Consider the following 24,206-nt stretch of genomic DNA (forward strand, 5'->3'; position numbering starts at 1 on the left):
GCACCTATCCCTTCGAACAGAGCCCATCGATGGTCGAGAAACGGCACAGTCTTGTCGACTTTGTGGATAGATATCCCAGAGCTGTTACTTTCGCCTCGGTCCAGCTGCAGAAACATTAGCATTTTCCGAGAGACCTTCGTTCAAGCAAACGCAGCAACGTACGCATAGTGAGCAGTCCCTATTAGCTTTAAATGAATGTCTTCAAGCCTGAGCGGCGAGGACAGGCAAAGCACGACTGTGCCTTTGAGTAGTTGGCCCGAGGCCTCATGATCGTTGCCCCGAAACACAATAAAATCGTTCTCGAGCCTGTCGTTGACACATTTGCATGGTCAGCATGCGAACGGAGTTACGTGCTGGCAGCCAGCCGTACAAATAACTTTACGACTTACCGGATCTCGAAGAGGGTATATCTCCCGGTCACCGCAGTGAAGGGATTAAAGGACCGCATGGTCGAGGTTGCAGGTGGGGGGTCGTGGTGACGATGGTGGCGATGATTCGACGAGTAGGAAGAGATAGGGGGGGTCCACGGGGGGACCTAAGGGATACTTGGTTCATATGTAAAAAAAGGTAGGAGGGTGCGTGATTGCGGGATGCACGGGCTGAAGAGAGAAAATTGATGATCCAAAGAGACGGGAACCGTCAAGGTGGCGTGGCATGGCATGTGCAGGGTTCCCACGGCAAGCAAGGCCCAGCCCATGCCTGCCTTCCCATGTCACCCATCGGATAAGCAAGGATGCTCTGGGCATTACGAGATGGGCCACATTAATAGCTGCTCACCGCCCGGTACTTCCGGTACTGCGGGCAGTGTGCTAGCGACTTTGCTGCGTCCCCAAGGAACTTGGTAACCCCGCGGCACGGTGCTAGGCGTACCAGGCAACGCATAGAAGAGACGACCGAAGCGGCTGAGAGGCGGGAGGCTACACGACGCCCCCAACTTGTAACTTAGCGCTTGGAATGCTGTCTTCGCCAACACCGAGCACTCGAATATACGCAATACTTGGGTTGCTCATCGTGCCCGGGTCGTTAGTCACACTTCACACAAGTCACTTGGCGGGAAAGTGGGGGCCATCTGCCAGAAACGAAGTTCAGCAAAGCAAAGCAAGAAGAAAAATAAGAAAAAAATGAGAAAAAGCCGCCAGCCCCACCAGCAAGGCAGCTTTGGCGGTGGGGTACGAAGTATCAGGCGAGCGATTCAGCGTGGGGTTTCATTTTTGGATCTGCTTGTCGCAAAGGCAGGGCTGTGGTGCAGTTGGGGGCTCCGATTGGGCAATTCACCAGCTTGGCCGCTGACGGAAACACTCGAGGCCAACGGACTCAGCAGCATGGAGGGGCACAGCAAACAACATTGCGCAGCGCGTTCCTGATACTTTTCAGCTTTGATGAGTATCCGGTGACCTGAACAGTTGGCAGATCCGGAGCAAGGGGGTCCGGAAAAGCACCTCTATGTAATACATAAGAACATCGAAGTCAGGTACCTCGCTGACGTTGACACTGATTGCTCATTTTGGGCGCAGTTTTATGATTCGTTTTGGGTTGGGTTTTGGTTCAGGCCAGGGTCCAGGAACACATCCGGTCCCACTTAAAAAGTCTAGAAGGCCGCCCGACTTGGCTGATCGATCAGTCATCACTTCAATCTTTCCCATCCGATCTTATCACTCAATTACCAGTTTTTGTTCATCCGGATGGACTTAAACGCCCCTCCCAGGTTCGGACGACCGTATGGAACACCTGGTTCCCTATCGGACGTTAAAAATCTTTTCATGAAATTTGACAATCAGCGATCCACGGGAAAGCGGACACGGGCAGCGTCCAGGGGTCTGGACTGCCGAACGAACTTTGCGAACGAGCCCCCAAATGCGACCGTGATCCACCAACTTCAAAGCCAAAAAGCAGCAAAATCGAGCAAAACTGCATTGCTTTGGTGGATACCCGCCGAACCTGACACAAGGCTTATCAGGATGATCGCCGGTAGATGCCGAGTTCCCGTCGCCTTCCCGTCGCCAGTGATCCGCTGAACAAGTGGTAATTCCCGGTGCTTGCCACATCTTGCCGTCACAGAGACATCATACAACTCTGGATGCCGTCAACAGCATCAAGGGTAATTACGCGCTGTTCCCCCTTCAACTGGGATTATACAATCCCAGAGTCCTGCAACCATTGGTTTAGGAACCTGTTTTGGAACCCGCCGATATCTGTATCATGGTATCACTCACATCACCGATCCCGCACGCCGACGATCGGATACTGCCCCGACCACCGCCATTGGTTCGTTCACCTCGCTCACTCTCGTCATCGCGAGGGCCTGGAACGGGCCCCGATATCAAGAGAAAAACCCCTCTTTGACTCACCGCAAGACACAGCTGGGATCGGACCCAGTTGGTTGTCAACCTTGAAACACGTTGGCGAATTGCGCCATATTCGCCTAAAAAAATCTCACATTTTCTTTTCGGCCCCTTCCTCCCGCTTCATGGGACGGCAGGGGACCATCAAAAATGTCAACGGTGAAGTGGTGTCGCCGACTCTTTCGGAAAGCGTCCGGCATCCCTTGCATATCATGGTCCACCAGGGTGCCGTTGAACTCGGAGGTGCATGCACACCATCTCAACCCATGCCATATGCCGCATAACCACCATGATAAACTTATCACCCTGGGTCCACAAAATCGTCAAACATGACACTCACACCTCCAGCCCTATCGGAATCCGACCGAGCAACTCGGTTTTCTCCCGCAAAACCGAGCCGAGGGAGACCAAACAAAATAGTTACACCGGCAACATGACCTTCCCCTCAGCGCATGTGCAAACTACCTCCGTCGCCACCCGACGTCAACAGACACACACACAACCGACTTGGTCTCGGCCCTCGGGTGTTCAATACCCGAGGGGTCGTCCCAAAGCCCCTGCAGGCACCGTACCACACATGCTCGGCAGCCGGACGACGCAATCTGAATCCCTGTTGCTGGGCTGCATATGCAGGCTCGGCAGGACAAGCAGTTCGGCCGAGCCAAGAGAGCAAGGGTGGGTGAAGTTGAGACCTGACAACCCTGAAATACCTGATGCCCGCCAGCCAACAACAACGCCCAACGCCGGTTCGTGCCATCATGGTGTGTTTTGGTGAAAACAATGACTCAGGAAACATGCCACTACCCCATCCCCCGCCACCAACTGTGACCTGCCGTGTTGGTGGGCAATTGAACGACGTGACGTGACTGGCTCGGGGGTGCTGGTGGTGATGATGATGGATCACATTATGCCGCCGGCTTGCACGCCTTGTGGTACGCGGCGTGGGAGAAAAATGTGAGAAGTGAGGGCATCGTCTCATCCAAGCATCCGTTCATGACGGTGATGCGTCTATCTCGTCTATAGTGAATACGGCGGTTCGAGGCAACATGGGTTCCAGCTGATCACAATCATGTCTCGGATAGATGAAGTTTGCGGTCCAAGTAACGAGCAAAACAAGGAAGCACTATCAACCCAACCGACAGTAGCCGTGAGGTGGAAAGTCTACTCGCCGAACCTGAATGCGGAAAAGGGCTTGTGCTATGGGCCCGACCCGTTACCTGGTAGTTCCCACTCCGCCTGCCGGAGCGACGGTACCCAGGGACAACCATGACCCGGCTGTCGAGCCCCAGAGCGCAACAGTCTCGTTACACCACGGAGGGGGAAATGAAGACCAAGTCCGCTGATTGTGAATATATTCTGTATGGTAAGTAGACGACGCTGCACGGCCTCAGTCATCCCTCTCCCAATCCAAGACGCTGCAGATATCCTACTCCTAGCAATCATCCAATCACCTATCCAATCCCAATGCAGCATGTCGACGACCGCCACAGACTTCATACCAAGAATTAAAGATCCTCCTTCTTCTCCTCCAACTGCTGCGCCAGCTCCGACGGCCTCGTCCAAGTCCGAATATGCCCTAGATTACCTCGTTAGCTCAGTCTCCCATCCCCCACTGATCACTCAAGATACATACCCGTCTTGCAACTTGTGATAATCGCATCAGGCGTAAATCCCAACCAGCACAGCACATCATCATCGACGGTTTTGCTCTGTCCCAGATCACATAATATCAGCACCACCCAAAAACACTTCCCTAAACCCAGAACAAACATACCAAAACCGGCGGCAACGTCGCCGTGGTAGCCCTCGGCGCAACAGGATGCGGCAGCACCTTCTCCTTCTCGCCATCCGCAAGCACGACGCCCGCCGACGAGAGATTCGAGTCGGACCGCAACCTCCCGCTGCCGCTCGTCCCCGCCGTCGCGGCCGTCTCGGCGCGGTGCAGCAGCGGGATGGCGCCCGGGCGCGACGAGATGGACCCCCGCTGTCGGACCGAAGCCTATTCGTCGTGTAATCGCGCCGTCAGCACAAACAACCGGCCACACAAAACCCAACACACACGAACAAGGAGAGAGAGAGAGAGAGAAAAAGTTCACATACCGCCCTCGGCCGATGCAGCATGCCGACGCTAAAATCCCACAGACAGATCCTGCCGTCCTCACCCACGCTGCCAAAGCGGTAGTTGCGCTCGTCGCAGCGCCAGGGGTCGAAGGCGACCGACGTCACCCACGAGTGGTGGCCCTGGCAGCGGGCGACGAGCGCGGGGGCCTCGGATGGGCACCAGATGGAGATGAGGTCGTCCTGCCCGCCCGTCACCACGTACTTGCCGTCGGGCGACCAGCACACGCAGCTGAGGCCGCCGTAGTAGGCGTAGTGGAGGTCGAGGAGTCTGGTTTGGTGAGTTGGCTGGTTGGTGTTGGGTGAGGTTGGGGAGTGGGGGTACGGACTCTTCTTTGAGGTAATCTATGATCCTGAGGGTGCCGTCCTCGGATACCACGGCTAGGTGTTGGCTGTCTGGGGAGAAGGCGAAGGCGTTGATGCGATGGTTGGAGAGTTTCCACACCGACACCGGGTTGAGCTTTTGGTTTTTCGAATGGACTGACTTGTGGACATAGATTTGCGACGTGTAGCACACCTTGCCAGTACCGTTGGTCTCGGCGCTGGACCGGGGATTGCCCTCGCTCTCCTGGGTGAAGACACTATCCTCCTTCTCCTTGTCGTATACTACTAACGTACCGTCCATGTGGGCAGCGAGGAAGAGGTTCTCGGACCCCGGGATCCACTCAATTTGCGACACGGGCGTGCCGTTGATGGCAGACTATGAACGTTAGCCGTGCGTTGGGCTTGCGGATTGAAGCGCATACATTCTTATTCAGCCTGGTGTACCGTTGTGTGATGGGCTCCCACCAAATGACCTCGCCGGTGGAAAAACCCATGACCACGTCAATATGCGACGGGCTCTTGGTCAGCTTATTAACGTCATGGCATAGGCAGTGAGCCCTGGTGAATAGAATCTTGGTCAAGTACTCGGCCTGGAAACAGTCAACATGCGCGCCTCTATTCAGGCCCTCGGACCCCTCACCTTCGCCGGGGAAGACAGGTCCAGCCATTGGAAGGCGCGGTTGATGTTCGCAAAGGCAAACAAGCCATCTCGTGCCCGTTCTTGCAGCCGTTTGGGCAACGTCTCATGGTTGATCACTCTCGAGATGAAAGACGAGTTGCTCTTGGTCATGTTGTTCTTGGGCTTGCGCCGCTTGCTTGGATCTTTCTGGGCTACCGGCGCGAGGAGAGTGTTGCCCTCGCCAAACGCCGGCGTGTTGGTGTTCGCTCTGGCCAGCTGATGGCCCTCGGTAGAGCTGATACGGCCGGCATCACTGCTGCTCTCGCGCACATCAGTCGACGACTGACTCTCGTCCTGGTTCTCCTGTATGCTCCCCTGTGCGCCATCGGATCGCGAACTCGTTCGGTAGACGGCAGGCGACTGCGGGTTGACGTCGAGGTTTAATAGGGTAAGTCGGGTGCCGGCGGTCGCGGGCTGGGGGGCTGTCGCGAGGGGATTCGGATTGACCAACGGGGCTTCGGAGGGGTGTGGTGGAGGGGTCGCAAGATGCAGATCATCCTTTAACACATATAACCCTGGTAGAGTTAGGGTCGGCCCAGCAATGCAGTTCTGTGATTTATGGGGAATCATACCCTCGCCGACTAGGAACTGGTACTCGGGCCCCGAGGGGTTACTGAGGACGTTGTTTGTCTCGATCATCGGCATTGGTGTGCCCGCGGGGAGGCCATTGTATCCTGTGCCCGATGGGTACCTCGGCGGGGGTGGAAGAACACTACGAGAAAGCAAAACCGTCAGCCACCGCCGGGCCATGGCGCAAACCGTCCCAAGGAAGTTGCAGCCATTTTCTTTGATCCCATTTCAATTCTTACAACATGGTGGCTGCGGGGTGTCGGGAGCTATACAAAGCGCCAAGACGGTTGAATGATTCGGTCAGACAGCAAGGAACTTTGTACTCGGGAAGGGTGTCGTTGAGTAACATGAGTGTATACAGATATAGGTATGTCGTGCGGGTTGAGGTTGAATAGGTGTCGCAGACATCGCCGGTTCCATACGCTCCGCAGCAACCGACGAGCCGTTCGACGGCGCGTTGTAACATCGAATGGTCCGGATTAGGAGCCAAGGGACATGCGACAGGGGAATGCATCCTGGGAGCTGGCCTGTCCAGGATCGACGGTACGGCGGGGACGGTGTGGGGTATGTAGGGAGTTCGTTCGCGGGACATTCACTTGCCTGAGCTCGCCTCATGTCAAATGAACAGGAGACCGCCTATGGGCGCTTCCACAACCACTCCCAGAGACGAACATAATTTAGGTGCTAGGGGCGCTCAACCTTCTCATGGCCCCCCAAACACCGGCGGTGTGATGAAATCCCCTACTCATGGAAGCTGAACATTGTTGGGAGACCACACGAAGCATTGGATGCTCAGACATGCATCGTAAGCACAGTCTGAATCGTTGGATGAAGTCCATTTGTATACAACTTTCGAGGGGGCCTGCTATCCTAGTTGGCGGACCAGTGTCGGTGTTCAAGCTGTGATGCATCCAATAACAGTTTTAAAATACTTCGTCATTGCCGCCATTCGCCTAATGGTATCCAGTATCGTAGCAATTGCATTGTTCAATCTCGGGGTAGGTTGTTGCTTGTTGGGGCCACCACGTTCAGTACACCGTATACACACGGTACCGAGTATGGGCGTGGGGGATGAGCCCAATGCAACCTGCAGCATGAGCTGTTTGAGGGCGTCAAGTTGCGGGGCTTCAGGAGCTAACATCCGAAAAAGGACGCCAGCTGGCGACCTGAACTCATCATCGAAGTCTGTCAACCCGCAAAGCGAGCTATGATTTGATCCAACCCACGTTTACCGCCTTGATTGTTCGCCCCCCGCAAATTTGATTTATTCGCTTGTGCACTGCTAGCTTCTCCCCAATCTCGGTTTCCAGAACCATGGCATCACCTTGAGGAAGAACAGGAGCAACGAGAAGACTGTGAATGCCCACAATGACTACAGGTATGACGAACCCCACGGTTTCTCCCCCCAACCTCCAAATTTAGCTGACCGGCCGCAGCTGTTAGGATTTGCGTCTGCGGCGATGAGGGGACGGGCAAATCAAGCCTCATCGCCTCGCTCGTAAAGGACGCCTTCGTCTCCAACAAGATCCAAACCGTTCTGCCCCAGGTCACCATCCCCCCAACCACCGGCACCCCCGAGAATGTCGTGACCACCATCGTCGATACATCCGCCCGCCCCCAAGACCGAACGACTCTGCGCAAGGAGATTCGAAAATGCAACGTGATCCTGCTGGTCTACGCGGACCACTACAGCTACGAACGCGTGGCCCTGTTCTGGATGCCCTACTTCCGCTCGCTCGGGGTCAACGTTCCAGTCGTGTTGTGCGCCAACAAGTCGGATCTCGCAGGGTCAGGAAGCACACCTCAGGTGGTCGAGGAAGAGATGCTGCCGGTCATGGCCGAGTTTAGAGAAATCGACTCTTGCATCCGTACGAGCGCCAAGGACCAACATAACGTCATCGAAGTCTTCTACCTGTGCCAAAAGGCCGTCACCCACCCGATTGCACCGCTGTATGACCACAAGGAAGGGCAGTTGAAGCCCGCATGCATGGCTGCGTTGAAAAGGGTCTTCTACCTGTGTGACAAGGACCAGGACGGTTATCTGAACGACCAGGAGATGCACGATTTCCAGGTCAAGTCGTTCGGCAAGCCCTTGTCTCCCACCGAACTACACAACATCAAGGCGGCCGTTAATAAGGCGGCCCCGACGTCCAATACCGAAAACGGTCTTGACTTGTACGCATTTTTGCAGCTGAACAAACTGTACGCGGAAAAAGGGCGCCACGAGACGATATGGATTATCCTCAGGAAACACCATTACACAGACAGCCTGAGCTTAGAGGACGGCTTCCTCCGTCCGCGGTTCGAGGTGCCAGACTATGCCTCTGCAGAACTCAGCCCAGCAGGGTATCGCTTCTTTATGGATTTATTCTTGACATTCGACAAGGATAGTGATGGCGGACTCAACGACCAGGAACTCGCGGCGCTGTTTGCGCCCACCCCTGGGCTACCACACTCCTGGATGGAAACATCATTCCCCTCATCCACTGTCCGGAACGAGGCCGGTCACATCACACTGCAGGGATGGCTTGCGCAATGGAGCATGACAACCTTCCTGGAACCCAAGACTACTCTCGAATACCTTGCTTATCTCGGATTTGAGGGACCCAACTCGTGGGACTCGACAACCGCTGCCCTCAAGGTAACCAAGCCGCGAAAGCGGAGGCGGAGGCCGGGCCGTGTCGAGCGCAACGTCGTCCTTTGCTACCTCATCGGCTCCGCCGGGTCCGGCAAGTCCTCGCTCCTCGACGCTTTCCTCAATCGCCCCTTCGACTCGCTCTACCACCCAACCATCAAACCCCGCCGCGCCGTCAACAGCGTCGAGCTGCACGGCGGCAAGCAGTGCTACCTGATCCTCGAAGAACTGGGCGAGCTGGAGCCTGCCATTCTCGAAAACCAAGCCAAGCTCGACGCGTGCGACCTGATCTGCTACGCGTACGACTCGTCGGAGCCCGACTCCTTCACGCACGTGGTGGAGCTGCGCAAGCGGTACCCGCAGCTCGACGAGCTGCCCGCCATCTACACGGCGCTCAAGGCCGACCGCGACAAGACCACCCAGCGCAGCGAGCTGCAGCCCGACGCCTACACCGCCGCGCTCAACATGTCCGCCCCGCTGCACGTCAGCGTCACCTGGCACAGCATCAGTGAGCTGTTCGTCGCCTTTGCCGAGGCCGCTACTAACCCCAGCACCGCCTTCCCCAAGTCAGAGGAACCGCCGGATCACACCAGCCTTTACATGGCGCTCGGAGCTACGTCCTGCGCAGCGCTGGCCGTGTTTATGATCTGGCGGCGCTCGACGAGCTCTATGTAGGGTGTAGGGCGTCGAACGAGGTGGTGGACTTGAGGAGTGGGAAGGCCGCAGAGAAAGAGGTCGGATAGGGGCGTGGAGGTGAAGCTCGGTAGGCTACATACAGGTTACAGGAGAGAAAGAGAGGTGCATTCGGCGGAGTCTTTATTTATTTACTTTTTGGATTGGTCGGGTGGACGGGTTTTGTTAAAGAGGGGTGTTGTTTTTCGGTTGATATCTTTTCGCAGATATCTGGCCCGCAGACCTCCCCGGGCCATCTAGGAGGTCGGAGGGGGAATATGATACCCACACAGGCTTTTCTTTCCTCTTTAACCTGTAGTAAGCGGAGTGTTTTTAGTGTCTAATCGTACTTGTAATACCCGTTGATCCCGCTCGGCATTCACCTGTTGCTGGGGGAAATTTCATGGAGGAGCAGGTTGTCCAGCATATCCGAGCACCGGAACGGAGAAGAAGTATGGTGCTTTTATCATTTCAATTGTGGAGGATCCTCGCCGATCGAAAGGCATGGAAACAGCCCCTTCGCGTGTAATGCGCGGTGACAGGCGGAACTCCCTTCGAACTCCGGCCTGTTTTCGTATCGAGCACCTTTTTATCTCCCAAGAATAGAGCCCCGAAATCAAGCGCCGAGTTCAGTCGGCTCTTTCCTCGAAGGCCTACGGAAAAACCAGATGGGAAACTTGTCAGAGTATGAACCTCCGAAGGGTTATTATACCCGATAGAAACAGAACGCCACATAAAACCCGGCCGCCTCCATCTCCTCCTCGCTAACCAGCAGCTTACCCGACGAGCGGTCCCGCACGCCCATGCGCTCGCTCAGGGCGCCCAGCTCGCGGTCGTCCTTCTCCGTTTCCCACACCTCGGCGAACGGCTTGTGGTACTGCAACTCTAGATTGTAATCCTCGGCCAATGCGCGGAACGCCTCCCACGGCACCACGTACTCGGGCACCTCCTCGACGGCCTCGTGCAGGAAGAAATTGTACTTCCACCCGAAGGGCGGGCGGAATATCCCGTCGGACGGGGTCGGACCCGGGAAGCGCACCCGGTAGATGTCGTTGCCCCATGAGGCTGTCTCTTCGGCCTCGCCTTCCTCTTTTTCATCTTCTGCTTCGCCTTCTTCGAGTTCGCCGTCGTCTTTTGGTGAGGAGGGTTCGGGTGTGGTGTTGGACGGAGCTGGTTCGGATGCCGGTTTTTCGGTTGAGGCAGCGGCAGCGGCCTTGGCTTTCTTCTCTTCCATGCGCTTGTTGAAAGCAACCACTTTGTTGGTGATGACATCCGAGTTGGGGATGGTTCCGATGAAGCGCCCGCCCTTGCGCAGGGCGCCAGACACGTTCTTGAGCATTTGCCGGGCTTTCTCTTCGGTCTCGAAGGCGTAGTGCATGCAAAACATCATGCTGACGACGTCAAACCCACGATTGCTGCTGACGCTGGAACCCGAGAACCCGACTTGTCGCACAATGTCGATGTCGCCAATCGTCTCGGCGTAGCAATCCTTGACGTGAAAGCGAGAGTCAAAGATACGGGCAGGGCGCCGATGGCCGCCCCTGCCGCCTCGCCCACCCCCGCGGTTGGACATGCTCCGGTATCTTTCCCGTGCCTGATCAATTGATACTTCCGCTGGGTCCAGGCCAACATACAAATCCACCGTCTGTGGCGCCTGCTGCCACTTGAACAGATCCCCACCCTTGCCACACCCAATGTCCAACACAAGTAGCTTATTCCCAGAGCTGATCCCCTGCTCCATCGCACCGGGCGCGTGATCCTCATCAGGCGAGAATTTCTGAATGATACAGCTCTTGACCCAATTGTTGAACGACCTTAGGCCCTTGATCCGGCTGTCTGTCTTGCGCCACTCGCGACCGCGCTCGGGGACCGCGTTGTAGTGCGCGCGCACCACGTCGTTGATGCCCGACCGTTGCCTCGCCTCCTCTGCCGCCGCCTGTTGCTGGGCATGTCGTTCGCGTTCGAGGGCCCGCTGCCGGATCTGCTCGCGCTCGGCGTCGGTGATGCGGGCGCGCTGGCCGGGCCGCTTGAGCTTGCGCGGGGGGTCACCCGCGGCGCTCGCGTTCCCGCTTCCGCTTGGTGAGATAGATCGTTGTCGCTTATTAGCAGGGGCTAATTTCTTCGCGTCAAAAGGCTGCGGCAGGTCATCGTTGTCGTGATCGCCGGCCATGGCGGTCGTCAAGGTGCCGCCGGCGTGGTTGTATATTTTTTGCTTCTATTTTCGCCAAGTCCGAGAGAAAATGTGAATGGCGCTGGTCAATTGTAATGAGCAATTCGGAAATATTTGAAAGGAAAAAGTTGGAACCGGGGGAAAGTATTATTAGAATTCGGCTTTTTGTTTGTTATGCTTTGTAGGATTGTAACAGGAGTTGAAGAATGGAACTGGAAGGCGAGACGGGACGTGTGGGCCTTCCAGCTCGCAGGGGTGTTCGCTGGTGCTGGCTCTGGCCCCGCCTCAGCGCTGCCGTAACGAATCAGAGTCCGTCACTACAGCCCGCATTGGCAGTGACGCGAGCTCTGGCAGCCTTGCGGATCTCGCCTGAGCCAACGACTCTTGGGAGAGCTGACCCAAGCTTCCCGCCTTCCCTTGGAACTTGCATCTGCACCACAATAATATCAAAGACAGCCTCAACCCCGGAATCGACTCAGCCGACCGAATGACACTGGGTGTATTTAGCTAACCTCGGCGACATTTTGAACTCGAACAAATAAGGTGGCTACCGACCCGAGAGCTGCTCCCCTCGGCCACTTCCCCTCATAAACACACCCACATCCCACACCCCACACGACCACGCCAACAAGATGGGCTCCGATCCGCAATATGCGAAATGGCCTCTCCTGCCGCTGGCCCAGCATGTTTTTTGTCTCACCAACCCAGACGCCCCCAAGACAGCCCAACAGGCGGCCGCCAAGCAGGTCCAGGATGCCATTTCGGAGCACAAGATGGCGCCCTTCTACCGCTTCCTCGCACACCCGATAGACGGCGTTCTGAACGGGGTTGGCGAGGGTGGTTCGAGTGCCCCAGGGAAGCCGACAAGCAGGAAGAGCAGTCTTGTTGGTATGATCGCGAGCAGGGGTTCGACCGGCAGCATAAACCTGCCTTGGGACGAGGCCCTGTACCAGTCGCTGCAGGCCGATAATGATAAAGAGCTGGAACAGTTTCAAAAGGAGGAGGATGACGCTGTGGAGCAAGCCGGTGAGACGGAGATCCAGGCTGCGCGGGGCAAGAGAGCCGAGTTCTGGGCCAGGGTGGGCGACAAGGTGCGCAGGCCAAACAATACATAATACAAAACCCGAGTTAACCGTAGTCATCTTACAGGACAAAGCCATCGCGGCATACGAAGATGTCTTCGAGAATACGGGCATTTTAGGCACTAAAATCGACCTGGTCCTCGCCATCATCCGCATGGGCCTCTTCTATGGCGACAAGCACCTCGTCAAGAAGCACGTCGAGCGCGCCAAGGCGCTGGTAGAGAGCGGTGGTGACTGGGACCGACGGAACCGCCTTAAGGCCTACGAGGGCTTGTATCTATTGACGGCCCGCAGCTACAACCTTGCGGCCCCGCTCCTGCTTGACAGTCTGTCGACCTTTACCTCGTACGAGCTCTGCAGCTACAGCAACCTGGTCATCTACGCGGTGCTCGCCGGCTCCGTCTCGCTCAAGCGCGTCGATTTCAAGTCCAAGGTCGTTGACGCCCCCGAAATCAGGGCGATTCTGGGCGATGGTGAGGATAAGTTACTCGCACTGACCGGTGCTATTTCCGCGGGGCCTGGCGTCGACGCCGAGATGCAGGACGCCAGTGCGGCTCCCTCGAGTGCTAAGATCACAGCTGTGAATCTCACTACCCTGGGAACTAGCGTCGACCAGCCCGAGGCGGAAATGGCGGTCGACTTCGGCCCGCTCGCGCAGCTCGTGAGCAGCCTGTACAACGGCCGATACAAGCTCTTCTTCCAGGCGTTGGCGCTCGTCGAGGAGCAATTCCTCACACAGGACCGTTACCTGCATGAGCACAAAGGCTGGTTCATCCGCGAGATGCGCCTCCGTGCCTACCAGCAGCTTCTGCAGAGCTACCGCGTGGTCGGGCTCGACAGCATGGCCAACGACTTTGGCGTGACGGTGGACTTTTTGGACCGGTAAGCCGCCGCTTGTCTTTCCCTAACCTAGCAATGACAATGCCTCTGTGTGGAAATTGTATGCTAACATTCCTATCCCACCAGCGATCTCGCCAAGTTCATCGCCGCCGGCCGCATTCCCTGCACCATTGACCGCGTCGCGGGCCACGGCGTCATCGAGACGAACCGACCCGACGACAAGAACAAGCAGTACCAGGACGTGGTGCGCCAGGGCGACCAGCTGATCACCAAACTGCAAAAGTACGGGCAGGCGGTCCGGTTGAGAGGGAGTGAGAGGGCGTAGATGGGGAGGAATCGCTGGCGGGGAGTTGTAGATACATGACAATCAAAACAAGCACAACCAATGCCAAGAAGACGGTAGCTTGCCCGTCCGTCGCTGATGAATGACCGTACCCAGAAAGAGTTGAGAGCATTGATTGTATGATACCTAACTAGGAGGGTAGAACGGTGTTTCTCCGAGAGATGATCTGTGAATGCAGGCAAGAATGCACCCTCCCATGAGCTATCTTGGTGCCCAAACGTGAAACCAACGATGTCCTACTGGCAGAACTCAAGACATGCTCGCAACCAAAGCAAGACAGGCAACCCAAAACTGAGCAGACGGAACAAGAGTCTCTTTCTCTCCTCGTCCGCAGCACAACCCAAGCCCGACGCTCATCTAAAAACTAAACCAAGGCACGCAATGCTATGCTATGCGATGCTCTGCTCCGTTTATGAAAAAGAATACTATGCCGTAATTCTTCTTTTTTTTTTGAGGTCCAACCAACCAACCAACACAAACGCCTTGCTTCATCCAAGCACACACATACACCCGCCGCCCCGCCCCCAAGATCTTTTCCCCTTTTTCCAAACCACCCACACCCGCCTAAACTCAACGATACTTCTCCATAAACTCAGCATGGAACTTGACAATGCTCCCCACCCACTCCGTCCCCGGCGCGAGGAAAGTGGTCCGGAAGTGCAGGGTGCCCTCCTTCTGGCCGAAGCCGGACCCCGGCACGACACACACGCCCGTGGCCTCGAGCAGGCGCATGCAGTAGAACTCGTCCGGGGTGCGGCCCTCGGCGGCGGCGGCCTCGGCGGCCTTGGCCGACAGGGTGATGGTGGGGAAGAGGTACATGGAGCCCTGCGGGGCGCCGCACTCGACGCCCTCCATCTGCTCAAAGGCCTTGTGCAGGGCGGTGGCGCGCTCGCGCAGGCCGCCAAAGATACCGTCGTACTCGCGGGCGTAGAGCTCGTGGGAGGGCTCGCCAGGCCGCGGGGGGTTGACCATCAGCTCGACGAGGCACTGGCCGATGACGGGGGCGCAGAGCATGATGGAGACGAACTTGTAGATCTCGGCCCTGGACGAGCGGGTCGAAGCCGACGAGCTCGAAGTAGCCGCCGCGGTGGCCGCACTCGCCCGTCATGCCCTTGGATACGGAGTGCAGCGAGGCGAGCTCGACCGAGTCGTAGGCGCCCGGTTGCTCGCGTTGTAGCTGCCGCAGCATGCGCTTGAAGCTGATGAACTCGCCGACGAAGACGTTGGTCTGGTAGACCTCGTCGGCGAGGATTACAAGCCGCTTCTCGCGGGCGAATTCGATGACGGCGCGGATGTCTTCCTCGGAAAGCGAGGCGCCCGTCGGGTTGCCCGGGTTGATGATGACGATGGCACGCACGTCGATGCCTTCGGCCTCGGCCTTCTCGTGGGCGGCCTTGATGGTGGCCAGGTCGGTGCCCCAGTTCTTTTGCTCGTCCAGGAGGTACGGCACGCAGGCGGCGTTCAGGACCGAGAGGGAGGCGGTGTACAGGGGATACTGGGGGATGGGGACGAGGATGCCGGACTTCTCATTGGCACAGATGACATGCAAGAGGGTGTTGACACCCGAGGAAGCACCAGCCGAGAGGTAGATGTCAGCCTGGTTGGCAGGGAAGCCATCACGCCCTGTACTTGCATTAGCCTCGCTCTAGTTGAGCAGCTGTCGTATGAGACATAAAAAGCACTCACTCTCGAGGAAGTCGGCGATGCTTTGACGGATGGCGGGAGCGCCGTTGCTAGCACTGTAGGCACCCACAGAGCCAACCGCGGCAAGCAGCTTCTTGGCACGCTCAAGCACATCGGGCTTATAGCCTAGGTGATTCACCAACACATCGCTCTTCTCGAGCAGGGTCGGGTTCTCGAGGATGCTGAGGACTTGGCGGAAGAAGGTGATGGGCTTTTGGTCGAGCTGCTGCGGGTTGCCGATGTTGGCCGAGATGACCTGCTTGAAGGGGAGATCGGTCGCTCCGTTATGCAGGGCCGCGCGGTACTCCTCCGACTTGACGGCCAGCTCACCACGCACAGCGTACTTGGCCGACACGATGTGCTGGTTAATGTTGTCAATGTTGAGCCGTCGGCCCGAGTTGGACGCCATGGTGCGTTGTTGCCGAGACGGTATGCTCCTGAAGACGGGTGAAAAGCCGCGGCCTGAACGATTCGGCAGCGGGATGGTAGAGTAGGATAGCGGGGCTGCAACGGTTGAGCCGGAAAAGGCTGCGGGAAGAAGAGTGGATTGTTAGAGAAATAGGTATAATGGAGCCAGGGTGGTGTGTGTTGTCGTGAGTCGAGCCAGGTTCCACGGCCGAGGTTGAGGGGTTACAATAACGTGGTTTAGGTGGAGAAGTGCTTCTCGACTTGGATAAGAGAGACGCTCGAAGAAGAGGTGGTCGAGGGTAGGAAACTAACGAGGGTAATAAACTCGTAAAACAGGATGAAAGGGAATAAGATGACTGATGAGACGACCGGGTATGCTAGGCTACAGGAGGGTACCCAGCCCAGCCCGACGTAATCAGCGCATCCGTGTGCAATAAATGTCTCCTGTCACCCGACTGACATGAGTTTGCCTGAGCGGGCCATCCCGGAAACACTGTGTTTCTAATGTTGGGTTGGGCCGCCGCAGGCCGAAACCGGGCGTGGGCGCCCGCCGGCTTCCTTGCGAGCGGCGGCTGCCATTTGATGTTTCAGGGGTCAGGGGAAACAACATACGCCGCAACAACCAAATCGGTTGCTAGGTAAGTACGGGTGTTCAGATAGGTATGAACAGATAGAGGCAAACCAAGCGCGGGGGGATAAGAACAACCTAGAAAGCACTACAAAAGAGACAAGAAACTATTTGTTACCTCTTCGGCAGATTGGACCTTGCAACTCCTGGCCTGGGATCATGGACCCCACGCCATGCCTTAATGCCGAGCGCTTCACTGTCGTGCCACTGCGGGCAAACTGCCTGAGCAACGGCGCCATCTAGCAGTAAGTTTCGAGAGTGAGAGGAAAAAAGTTGGAGAAGTGGAGGCGCAAGAGAAGGTTGGGTGTGGCGTATGGGCTGTGGGGGTTCCGCCAACAACGCTGTTAGCTCATTGGCGCCAGACCCAATTGTGCCTCTTCCTGTGACATACCAGCGATTAACTTATGACTTTCATTTCGAATGTATCAGAAGATGTGTCTGGAAATAAATCTGATAACATTCTCTAGCATGACCGGAAGGGGCCGGACAGGCTCCTAGTTATTGTGTTTTTCGGGCGGCGTGGCTCCGAAAATGGAGATTACGCGGGCGGTGTGACACCTGTGGACGCCTGTAAACGTCTTCCTTTAGGTCACCCACGCCCGAGCGGCCAGCGAAGTCGGACAATATTTTGCCGACATCTGTGTCCCGCGTGACTTTGGCGCCTGTCGTTGTCGAGGCCGCATATCGTCAGCCAAACCGATTAGTTGCGTGGCTTGTGTGTTAAGGCTTTCGATTTGCCAAGACGATCACAGGCAACCTTTGGACCAGTTTTCAAGTTGTTAACCTGAAAGTCGCCCCTCAAACAAACCAACAAAATGAACCACTAATGGACCCGGCTTCTAGACTCGCTTTCGGTAAGGCTAATTGGTCGACTCATACTTCGTCGGCTCGATGCAAGGTTGTTTGACGATTCGTGGTTAAACTCCGGATCAAGACCGCCTGCGATTGAGAGATGGAGGGGGCCTGACCCCACGCCGGTAGTCTGGCCCGTGCGCATTGGTATTCCCGCCGGTCAAGGGTTCTTGCAGCTCGGAACCGCAAAACCTCGAATCCGCCGGCCTCGACGACGACGACGACAGCGCTCGCTCCCAGACCAGCCAAAGTAACGAGGGGTGGCCGCGCCAGAACACCAGCCAACCAGTTCAAGATGGCAAAGAAGGGTACGTCCTGCCCAGCCACAAACCCCAAGCTCAAAACTAACAAAAAATGCATCAGCCAAGTCACGCATTATCAATGTGCGCCTCCTCTCCATGGCCATGACGGGCTACTTCTACACCTTCACCCGCGCGCGGACGGCCCTGCCCATGAGCATGATCAAATACGACCCTATCAGTACGAACCCCCCGCCCGAAATCCATATCCCCCCATTGAACACCCCTCCTCCGAATCCCCAAAAGAATACAGTCAAGGACAGCTCGGGAATGAAAGAGAGGTAGCATCCAGGCAAACGAAGGGCGAATTGCTAACGCCCGCGTGTCCAAACAGTCCGGAGGAGAGTCCTATTTCTCGAGCAAAAACGAAAGGGTAAATGATCGAAATTCGCAAGACGGGGAGCGAAGGCAAGGGGCTCGAGGAGAAGGGCGGGGGAAACCACATGAATGGGGAAAAAAGGGCACTGAGCTTGCCCGACCCGACTCGAGCCTAGGAGGGCACAGCAATCGTCGTGACACGACCCTCCGAGGGCATGTATTATACCAGGACTCGCCAGTGTACAGTACAAAAAACACCATGACAGCATGGCCGGCGTTTTTAGGGTTTGGGAGACGGACTAAATCTAAACATTATCTCAAGACCTCGGCATCGCGGCGGATTCTTCCTTTTTCCAAGATCTATATCGCCTAGTCGATCTGGTGTTGGACCCTGAACGGACCGATGGGAGGGTATATTCGTTCCTGTTCGCATACACGGTTCGGGGATCACAATGGTAGGTCGGCAATCGTGAAAGTGTTGGTTTTATATAACCTCCAAGATTACAAATCTCACCGCGACACATATCAACTTTTTTTCGTTTCGGTCTACCTCTTGTATTTCCCTTCAGTTTTCTCCCTCCCCATTTTACATCAACAAACACGGCCGACTAAACGTACCTACCACACAATCCTTGAACATGGGGAAGTTGGCCCTCCAAGATAATCAAGCAAATTATGGGAAGCCATCGACCCCAAGACCAAGCAAGCAATTCAGTTCCGGAAGGGAACTAACAAATTCTCGTTAGTAACGATACCCTGTGAGAAAGTCTTCGAATCCTGCGGCTCCTCCTTCAGCTTCGGCGGCCAGTACCGAGACTGTGGCTGTGGCCGTAGCGGAAAGCGGGATTCTGTGTATTGACCCTCCGTCGAATGTCCCCCGGCCGCCCTTTGTGAGCCATAGGTCCGCACATTCGTTTGTCTTGAGCCCAAAGCCCTGCGGGTGTTTGCTGACGGTACTCTATGCAGGCCCTGTGAGTTGGACCCTGAATATGTCCGCGAGTTACGGACTGATGTGGGCTTGAGAAGATCGTGAGAACTGCTCGTGTTAGGCTGATTTTCCTGACGTCGTCCCTTGCTTTGGGCCACGATTGAGACCTCATCCTTCCGGTCCACCGCTTCGACATTGGAAATCGGGACCGGCCTGGATGAGTTCCCTTTCATGTCTTGCCCGGCGCTTTTGAAGGTCGCCGAATTATCAGGTCTTGCCGTTTCCGAACGTCTCCGTTTGCAAGGCCGCTCTGGAAATGCCCCGCTTGTGTCCTCGGCTGCCTCTGCTTCGGGTGCTGAAATGGCTTTGGTGTCGCCGCGTATGCCCTCGAGTTCGTGAGCAAGGGCCGGGCCATTGGAAAGCTCGTCTTTTCTGTTTCTTTTAAACGCCCCTTGGTTAGCAGCTGTATTGTTTCCCCCTTGCCTCAGCATGCCGGACGTGCTTCTGGTAACACGCTTCATGATAGACTTCGGTTGCGTCCCCCCTCTTCTACGCATCTTCTCCTGGTCGATTGAAGGTGCGGCCGGCTCATTCGGCACATTTGCCGGGCTGCGGACAACAACGCGCCTCATGTGATGCAGTCTAGATGCGTACGGCAACGGGTCGTTATCAAGCGTACCCTCTGTGGCGTCATCGGTCCCTAGATGTTTCGCCATCGCGTCACCTTTGCCGCCTTCCATAATGGGGTCAATTCCAGTGTGGGTGCTGAGATCTTCCGGTATGGGCTGGTTATTCTGGCTCGAGAAAAACTTTGAGTCCTCTCTGCCAAGTAGTGAATCACCTAGGCTCACATTCGGGTTACCAGTTCGTGCGTCCAGGCGAACCGACAAAGGCCCCAGAGTACGCGTCAGGATCTCGGTGATTTTCTCGACATTTTCATGGCTGTCGCCGAGGTTGTCTAACCCATTTGCAAAAAGCCCTGCTCGCTGAGCCCAACGCTTCAGACCGGAAATGAGCGTTTCGGACCTGGTGTGCTGGCGCTGGTTTTCGGCCTTCAAGCCAACTGCTCGATCACTGGCCGCTTTAAGCTCTATCTCCAAGGCTTTTAGCCGCGCTGTTAGTTTATTTTCCACCTCTTCAAGATCAGTCAAACGTTGTGTGAGTTTCTCAGTTGCCAGTTTGCCTCTCTCTTCCTCCAGTGCAAGATTCTCTTGCAATAAACGCATTGTGGCAGCATCCCGAGACTGGCTTGTCTCCTTTTCTTGAACCTGTCGTTTGAGCTCTTCTATCTGAGAAGCCAAGGAGTCCCGGTCTTTTATTGTTTCTTGAAGAGATTTCTCGGTTTTTGCGTGGGCTTTCTCCATTTCGTGTCGCATTTCCTGGCGAGCTGCTTCAGCTGCTTGCTGGGCCGCGGTGTTCAAGAACTGGTCCTTCTCCTGAAGTGCATTAGCGAGCTTTTGGATGTTTGAACTGCAGTTCTGGAGTTCAGAAGAAAATGCCGCCTCTTTGGTATCGAGTCTGCGCTGTAGTTCGGCCACGGCAGCCGTTTTGGAGTTGACCTCTTCTCTTAGCCGCTCCGTCTCTGTGGCTCGCTCATCCAGCCGTCGAATTGTCTCCTCGTTTTGGTCCTGGGCTGCATCCGAGACAACCAAGCTGGCCTCCAGTTCATGAATCTGGTCCGCTTGCTTCTCTGTGGTCGCTCTCAACATTGCGAGCTCATTCAAGTGCTCCTCGCATTCGGCGTCCTTCCTTTTGTAGAGTGTGGACACCATGCCATTCTCTTCTGCTTTCTCTGCGAGCTGCTTACTCAGTGATTCGAGGTGACTATCCAGGCGCTGCCATATTTTCCCTGTATGAAGTTCAAGGTCGGCCGACAATTGGCCGGCGGCGTCCGCAGCCGCAACTCGCGACTCCAGGATACTGTCGAGCTTAGCCGTAACGCTTTTTGAAGTTAGTTACGGATAGATAATTTATGTTGATCTGAGAGGTACTCACATATTCAGTGATTCATCCTGGGCCTCCCGAATGCCGCACATGGCGTCCGGCTGCCCAGACATGATATCGGAAAGTGTCTGGAGGCGAGTGGCAATCACATTAAGCCTACCAAGGCAACATCAGTCATCAACCTTAGGCTTGGGGGCAGTAAAACCAACCTTTTTTGCAACTCCTCTGCGGACTTGTTGCGATGCTCTTCCGCCTTTGCGTGTTGTTCTCCCAGCTCTCGCAGAATCTCCTTCCCCTGTAAAGCCAACTCCTCGAAACCACTCGAGGTAGCTCGAAGATCCTGCAGCCTTTCAGACAAGGAACGGACAGATTCCCGCTCCTGACCTAGCTCGGCTTCTTTCTCCTCGATCTGCTGCTTGAGGGAATTTATCTGTTCGTACACTAACCGGGGGGTTAGTTTCCACGTGCGGGCTCGCAATGCTGCATTACTCACACTCTGATGATTCGCTCTTGTTCTGGGCGATGATTTGGCGTACTTTCTCCATCATCTGCTCTCTGATCACTTCCGCTTTCCGAACAGCGGCTTCCGTCTCAGAACTTTGGGATTTCTCCATGGCACGTACTTGCTCAATCGTGTCCCCCCAATGCTTCTTAGAACGAGTGTACAGATCTTGTTGCTCCTTGATGGCAGAGTTGAGGTGTGTTTTGCAGGCGCGGTACTTTTCTTCCAGTTTCCGGCCGCGGTCTTCGGATGCCCCCAGCTTAGCTTCAATGTCTTTCAGTTGACCCATCATATGTTCTTGCGAGTCCCGCAAGCTATTAATTTGGCTTGCCTGAGAGTCGATTTGGGAAATTTGCTGAGCGATTACCCCAGATCCATCCGCAAGATCCCGTTTAAGCCGCTTGATGTACTTGTGGTATTTCGATTTCTGTTCCTCAAGAGCAGCGCTCTGCTGCTGTGTAAACTGGTTGATGACACCGGCCATTCCAGTTGTAAACTCATGGCTAATGTTGGCTCTCCGTTGTCGTATGACTGGACTGGAAGCCAGAGATCCACATCTCGACCTATTCGACGATTAGTATTTGGTGTCTTATAAGATACAAGGAAGCTAACCTTTGCTTAGACACGTTGGAGCTCCGGGAAACCGGGCGAACCCGGTGGATCGCTTTCGTCAACCCAACATGTGCAATATCTTTTACCGGCCGATTTACCATATGGTTCTGAGTTCGGTCTGCGGATTCCCCCGGAAAGCGGCGAGAGCCACCCGTTGGTGGTACGAGAGGGGGGTGAGACTGCCTTCTTTCCTTGCCCGCCTCGTCCGTGAGTAGCTCTTGTGGATTGCAGGAGGGAGATCCAAAATGCGGGATTGCGTGATCGTGATTCCGTGCTGCTGGTGGGGACCTATGTGCTTCCGCATCGGACGATGATCCCTTGGCCGGGGCTGAAATCTGAGTCGCTTTCTCCTTGTCAGGAACACCCGGGTGGTTGCGCTCAACCCGAACCGTCGGTGCTTGGTTGAATGGCCGTGTGAGCTCTTTGGGAGATGTGTCTGAAAAAGGGGGGGCTCTGGCCATAAGTGGGATGTCCCTCCTTACCCCCCATTTATCAGAACTGTTGGGACCATCTACCTTAGGGCTGTGGCTTGCTGTCAGAGGCTCTGCTTGATCCGGTGATCTGACAGCGAGAAGGTTGCTACTGGTACTTGCTCTCGGCTCGCTACCGATTGAAGAAAAAGACGGCCGAAGACTGCCGGCTCCTCGGGTTGGGCCGGATGGAGGGTTGTCCAAGTAATGGGAGTGGGCTTCTTGGCGGATAGGGGCTTGCTTCGCGGCCTGCTTTCCCGGCATGCTCGTGAAGAAACCAGGGGCAAACTGTACTGCAGGACCGTATGCATACCCTTTACCCAGGTCTAGGTGTTTGGAAAGGCTTGATGGTTTTTCTAACAGCATTGAGTCATGGGAATCCCTGTAGTCGTCCGTCTCTTCTGCGGGAAGGTCATGATGACATTTGTTATTTGTTTTTGGAGGCGACTGTGAAATATCAAGCGGTTCTTGCTGTTCGAATAACAGGGCTGGATCCTCATCGTGGCACTCGAAGGTCTTTGTGGGATCGTTTAGGCTGTCTGCCGTCGGAAATCGATCGACGGAATCGAGCGGTCGGGATTGCCCCGGCGACGAATGTGCCATGGCGTTGTGGCCAAGGTCTGACGTTTACCTCTGTCGAAAAGTTCGTGGTGAAGACGAGGCAAAAAGAAAAAGAAGAAGCCAGTAACTCTAAAGAGCAACTCCCGGGGGGGGGGGGTGTCACGGTTGAATCCGGCGGGGAAGGGTTCAAGGTTCAAATCACAGGAATGATAATCGGTTCAAAAGTCAAAGTAAATGACACAAATGGTGGGCATCAAAGTGCTTGCGCTTCGTCCATCGCGCCTTCCCACCGAGGAGGCGAGGGGGTGCCTGGTATGGGCGGTTCGCGCCTGCATTATGTGCAAGTACATCGTTGCAGACATGTTCCCGGTCTGTCTCTTAAGCCGCCCTGCAGTGACATCTTTTCCAGTCTTTTCAAGGGCACTTCACTTACCTGGACAAGAACTTCCGGTAGCTTAACCACCTTTTCCTGTTAAGGTTCTCCGGGCCACACTTTTTTAAAAGTTACGGCGGATAAGTTATTGGAATATTTTGAATGAGTTTACCTAAGGTGGTCATAAGTAGGTAGTCCGGATAATCTTTCTGGGAACCATGAACCGAGGATCCCCTATCTACCTGGATAGGTAGAGTGGTGTTGGCCCAAGACAGGACGCGGTTAAGCACAAACAAGGAATATAGATATGACAGTCCTAAGGTCAGACAACCCAGTTCAACGCGGCCAAGAAACATTGAGTCCAGTAGTTTGATTAGTAAGGTGCTTGCGATTGGTTGTGGTGATTCTCAAACCTGAGTTGGGTGTTGACACAGTGGGCGTTGGGATGGAATGCTTTCACGATGTTATAGCCATGAATTACGAAGCATCTTTCCAACAAAAGGAGACCGCTGGTGGCCTGGCTGGCAGTACCTAGGGACTGCCGCAAAAGTCATTCTGTAACCTGTGAGGCTAACAGTTCGATTCCCAGACTGGGTTACCCTCAGAGCCGCGTGAGGATTTCTGGGACGACACACGGGGGCCGTTGGCTGCGGCGGCTCCCATATAGGTCACCCCGCCTTGATAAGCGGATCAGGCAACTGGCTCTACAGCAGTGGCCCTTATTGGATCCTCTGGCAAAAGAAATAAAAGATGTAGGTAGATATGTCCCGTTAAAAGAGCATCGTGGCCTCTCTCCAAGAGAGGATTTGGGGCAATCATTGCCCGGCCCAGGGGTACGTATGCGAGTTTCAAT

The 24,206-nt window shown here is 55.5% G+C and overlaps 8 protein-coding genes across 8 annotated transcripts in view; 3 read left to right on the plus strand and 5 right to left on the minus strand.

Moving 5' to 3' along the window:
- Nucleotides 1-166, minus strand: part of CHGG_09181 (uncharacterized protein) — a gene marked incomplete at both ends in the record, with an annotated part of 1,814 nt that extends 1,648 nt beyond the window's left edge. The window contains one exon of the mRNA XM_001227107.1: nt 163-166. Within this exon, the coding sequence (XP_001227108.1) occupies nt 163-166 (4 nt within the window). The remainder of the gene's footprint in view (nt 1-162) is intronic.
- Nucleotides 167-3,847: 3,681 nt separating this feature from the next.
- On the minus strand, nt 3,848-6,213 carry CHGG_09182 (uncharacterized protein; the record flags this gene model as incomplete). Its single annotated transcript, XM_001227108.1, has 8 exons — nt 3,848-3,918; nt 3,976-4,051; nt 4,117-4,341; nt 4,443-4,731; nt 4,790-4,940; nt 5,079-5,160; nt 5,425-5,978; nt 6,036-6,213. The coding sequence occupies 8 exons, from the start codon at nt 6,211-6,213 to the stop codon at nt 3,848-3,850; spliced, it is 1,626 nt and encodes a 541-aa protein (XP_001227109.1).
- Nucleotides 6,214-7,401: 1,188 nt separating this feature from the next.
- Nucleotides 7,402-9,343, plus strand: CHGG_09183 (uncharacterized protein; the record flags this gene model as incomplete). Its single annotated transcript, XM_001227109.1, has 2 exons — nt 7,402-7,411; nt 7,470-9,343. 2 exons carry the CDS (start codon nt 7,402-7,404, stop codon nt 9,341-9,343), a joined length of 1,884 nt encoding a protein of 627 aa, XP_001227110.1.
- Nucleotides 9,344-9,648: 305 nt separating this feature from the next.
- On the minus strand, nt 9,649-11,510 carry CHGG_09184 (uncharacterized protein; the record flags this gene model as incomplete). Its single annotated transcript, XM_001227110.1, has 2 exons — nt 9,649-9,653; nt 10,121-11,510. 2 exons carry the CDS (start codon nt 11,508-11,510, stop codon nt 9,649-9,651), a joined length of 1,395 nt encoding a protein of 464 aa, XP_001227111.1.
- Nucleotides 11,511-12,142: 632 nt separating this feature from the next.
- CHGG_09185 (uncharacterized protein) lies at nt 12,143-13,757 on the plus strand (the record flags this gene model as incomplete). Its single annotated transcript, XM_001227111.1, has 3 exons — nt 12,143-12,601; nt 12,660-13,474; nt 13,559-13,757. The coding sequence occupies 3 exons, from the start codon at nt 12,143-12,145 to the stop codon at nt 13,755-13,757; spliced, it is 1,473 nt and encodes a 490-aa protein (XP_001227112.1).
- A 588-nt stretch (nt 13,758-14,345) lies between these two features.
- On the minus strand, nt 14,346-15,867 carry CHGG_09186 (uncharacterized protein; the record flags this gene model as incomplete). The annotated part of the gene is made up of 3 exons (XM_001227112.1): nt 14,346-14,750; nt 14,803-15,398; nt 15,462-15,867. The coding sequence occupies 3 exons, from the start codon at nt 15,865-15,867 to the stop codon at nt 14,346-14,348; spliced, it is 1,407 nt and encodes a 468-aa protein (XP_001227113.1).
- A 1,774-nt stretch (nt 15,868-17,641) lies between these two features.
- Nucleotides 17,642-17,930, plus strand: CHGG_09187 (uncharacterized protein; the record flags this gene model as incomplete). The annotated part of the gene is made up of 2 exons (XM_001227113.1): nt 17,642-17,654; nt 17,710-17,930. The coding sequence occupies 2 exons, from the start codon at nt 17,642-17,644 to the stop codon at nt 17,928-17,930; spliced, it is 234 nt and encodes a 77-aa protein (XP_001227114.1).
- Nucleotides 17,931-18,674: 744 nt separating this feature from the next.
- On the minus strand, nt 18,675-22,410 carry CHGG_09188 (uncharacterized protein; the record flags this gene model as incomplete). Its single annotated transcript, XM_001227114.1, has 5 exons — nt 18,675-20,832; nt 20,887-20,991; nt 21,045-21,265; nt 21,459-21,900; nt 21,950-22,410. The coding sequence occupies 5 exons, from the start codon at nt 22,408-22,410 to the stop codon at nt 18,675-18,677; spliced, it is 3,387 nt and encodes a 1,128-aa protein (XP_001227115.1).
- Nucleotides 22,411-24,206: the final 1,796 nt, after the last annotated feature.

This window comes from Chaetomium globosum, genomic scaffold (genome assembly GCF_000143365.1).
Source record: "Chaetomium globosum CBS 148.51 scaffold_6 genomic scaffold, whole genome shotgun sequence".
Taxonomy (NCBI): domain Eukaryota; kingdom Fungi; phylum Ascomycota; class Sordariomycetes; order Sordariales; family Chaetomiaceae; genus Chaetomium; species Chaetomium globosum.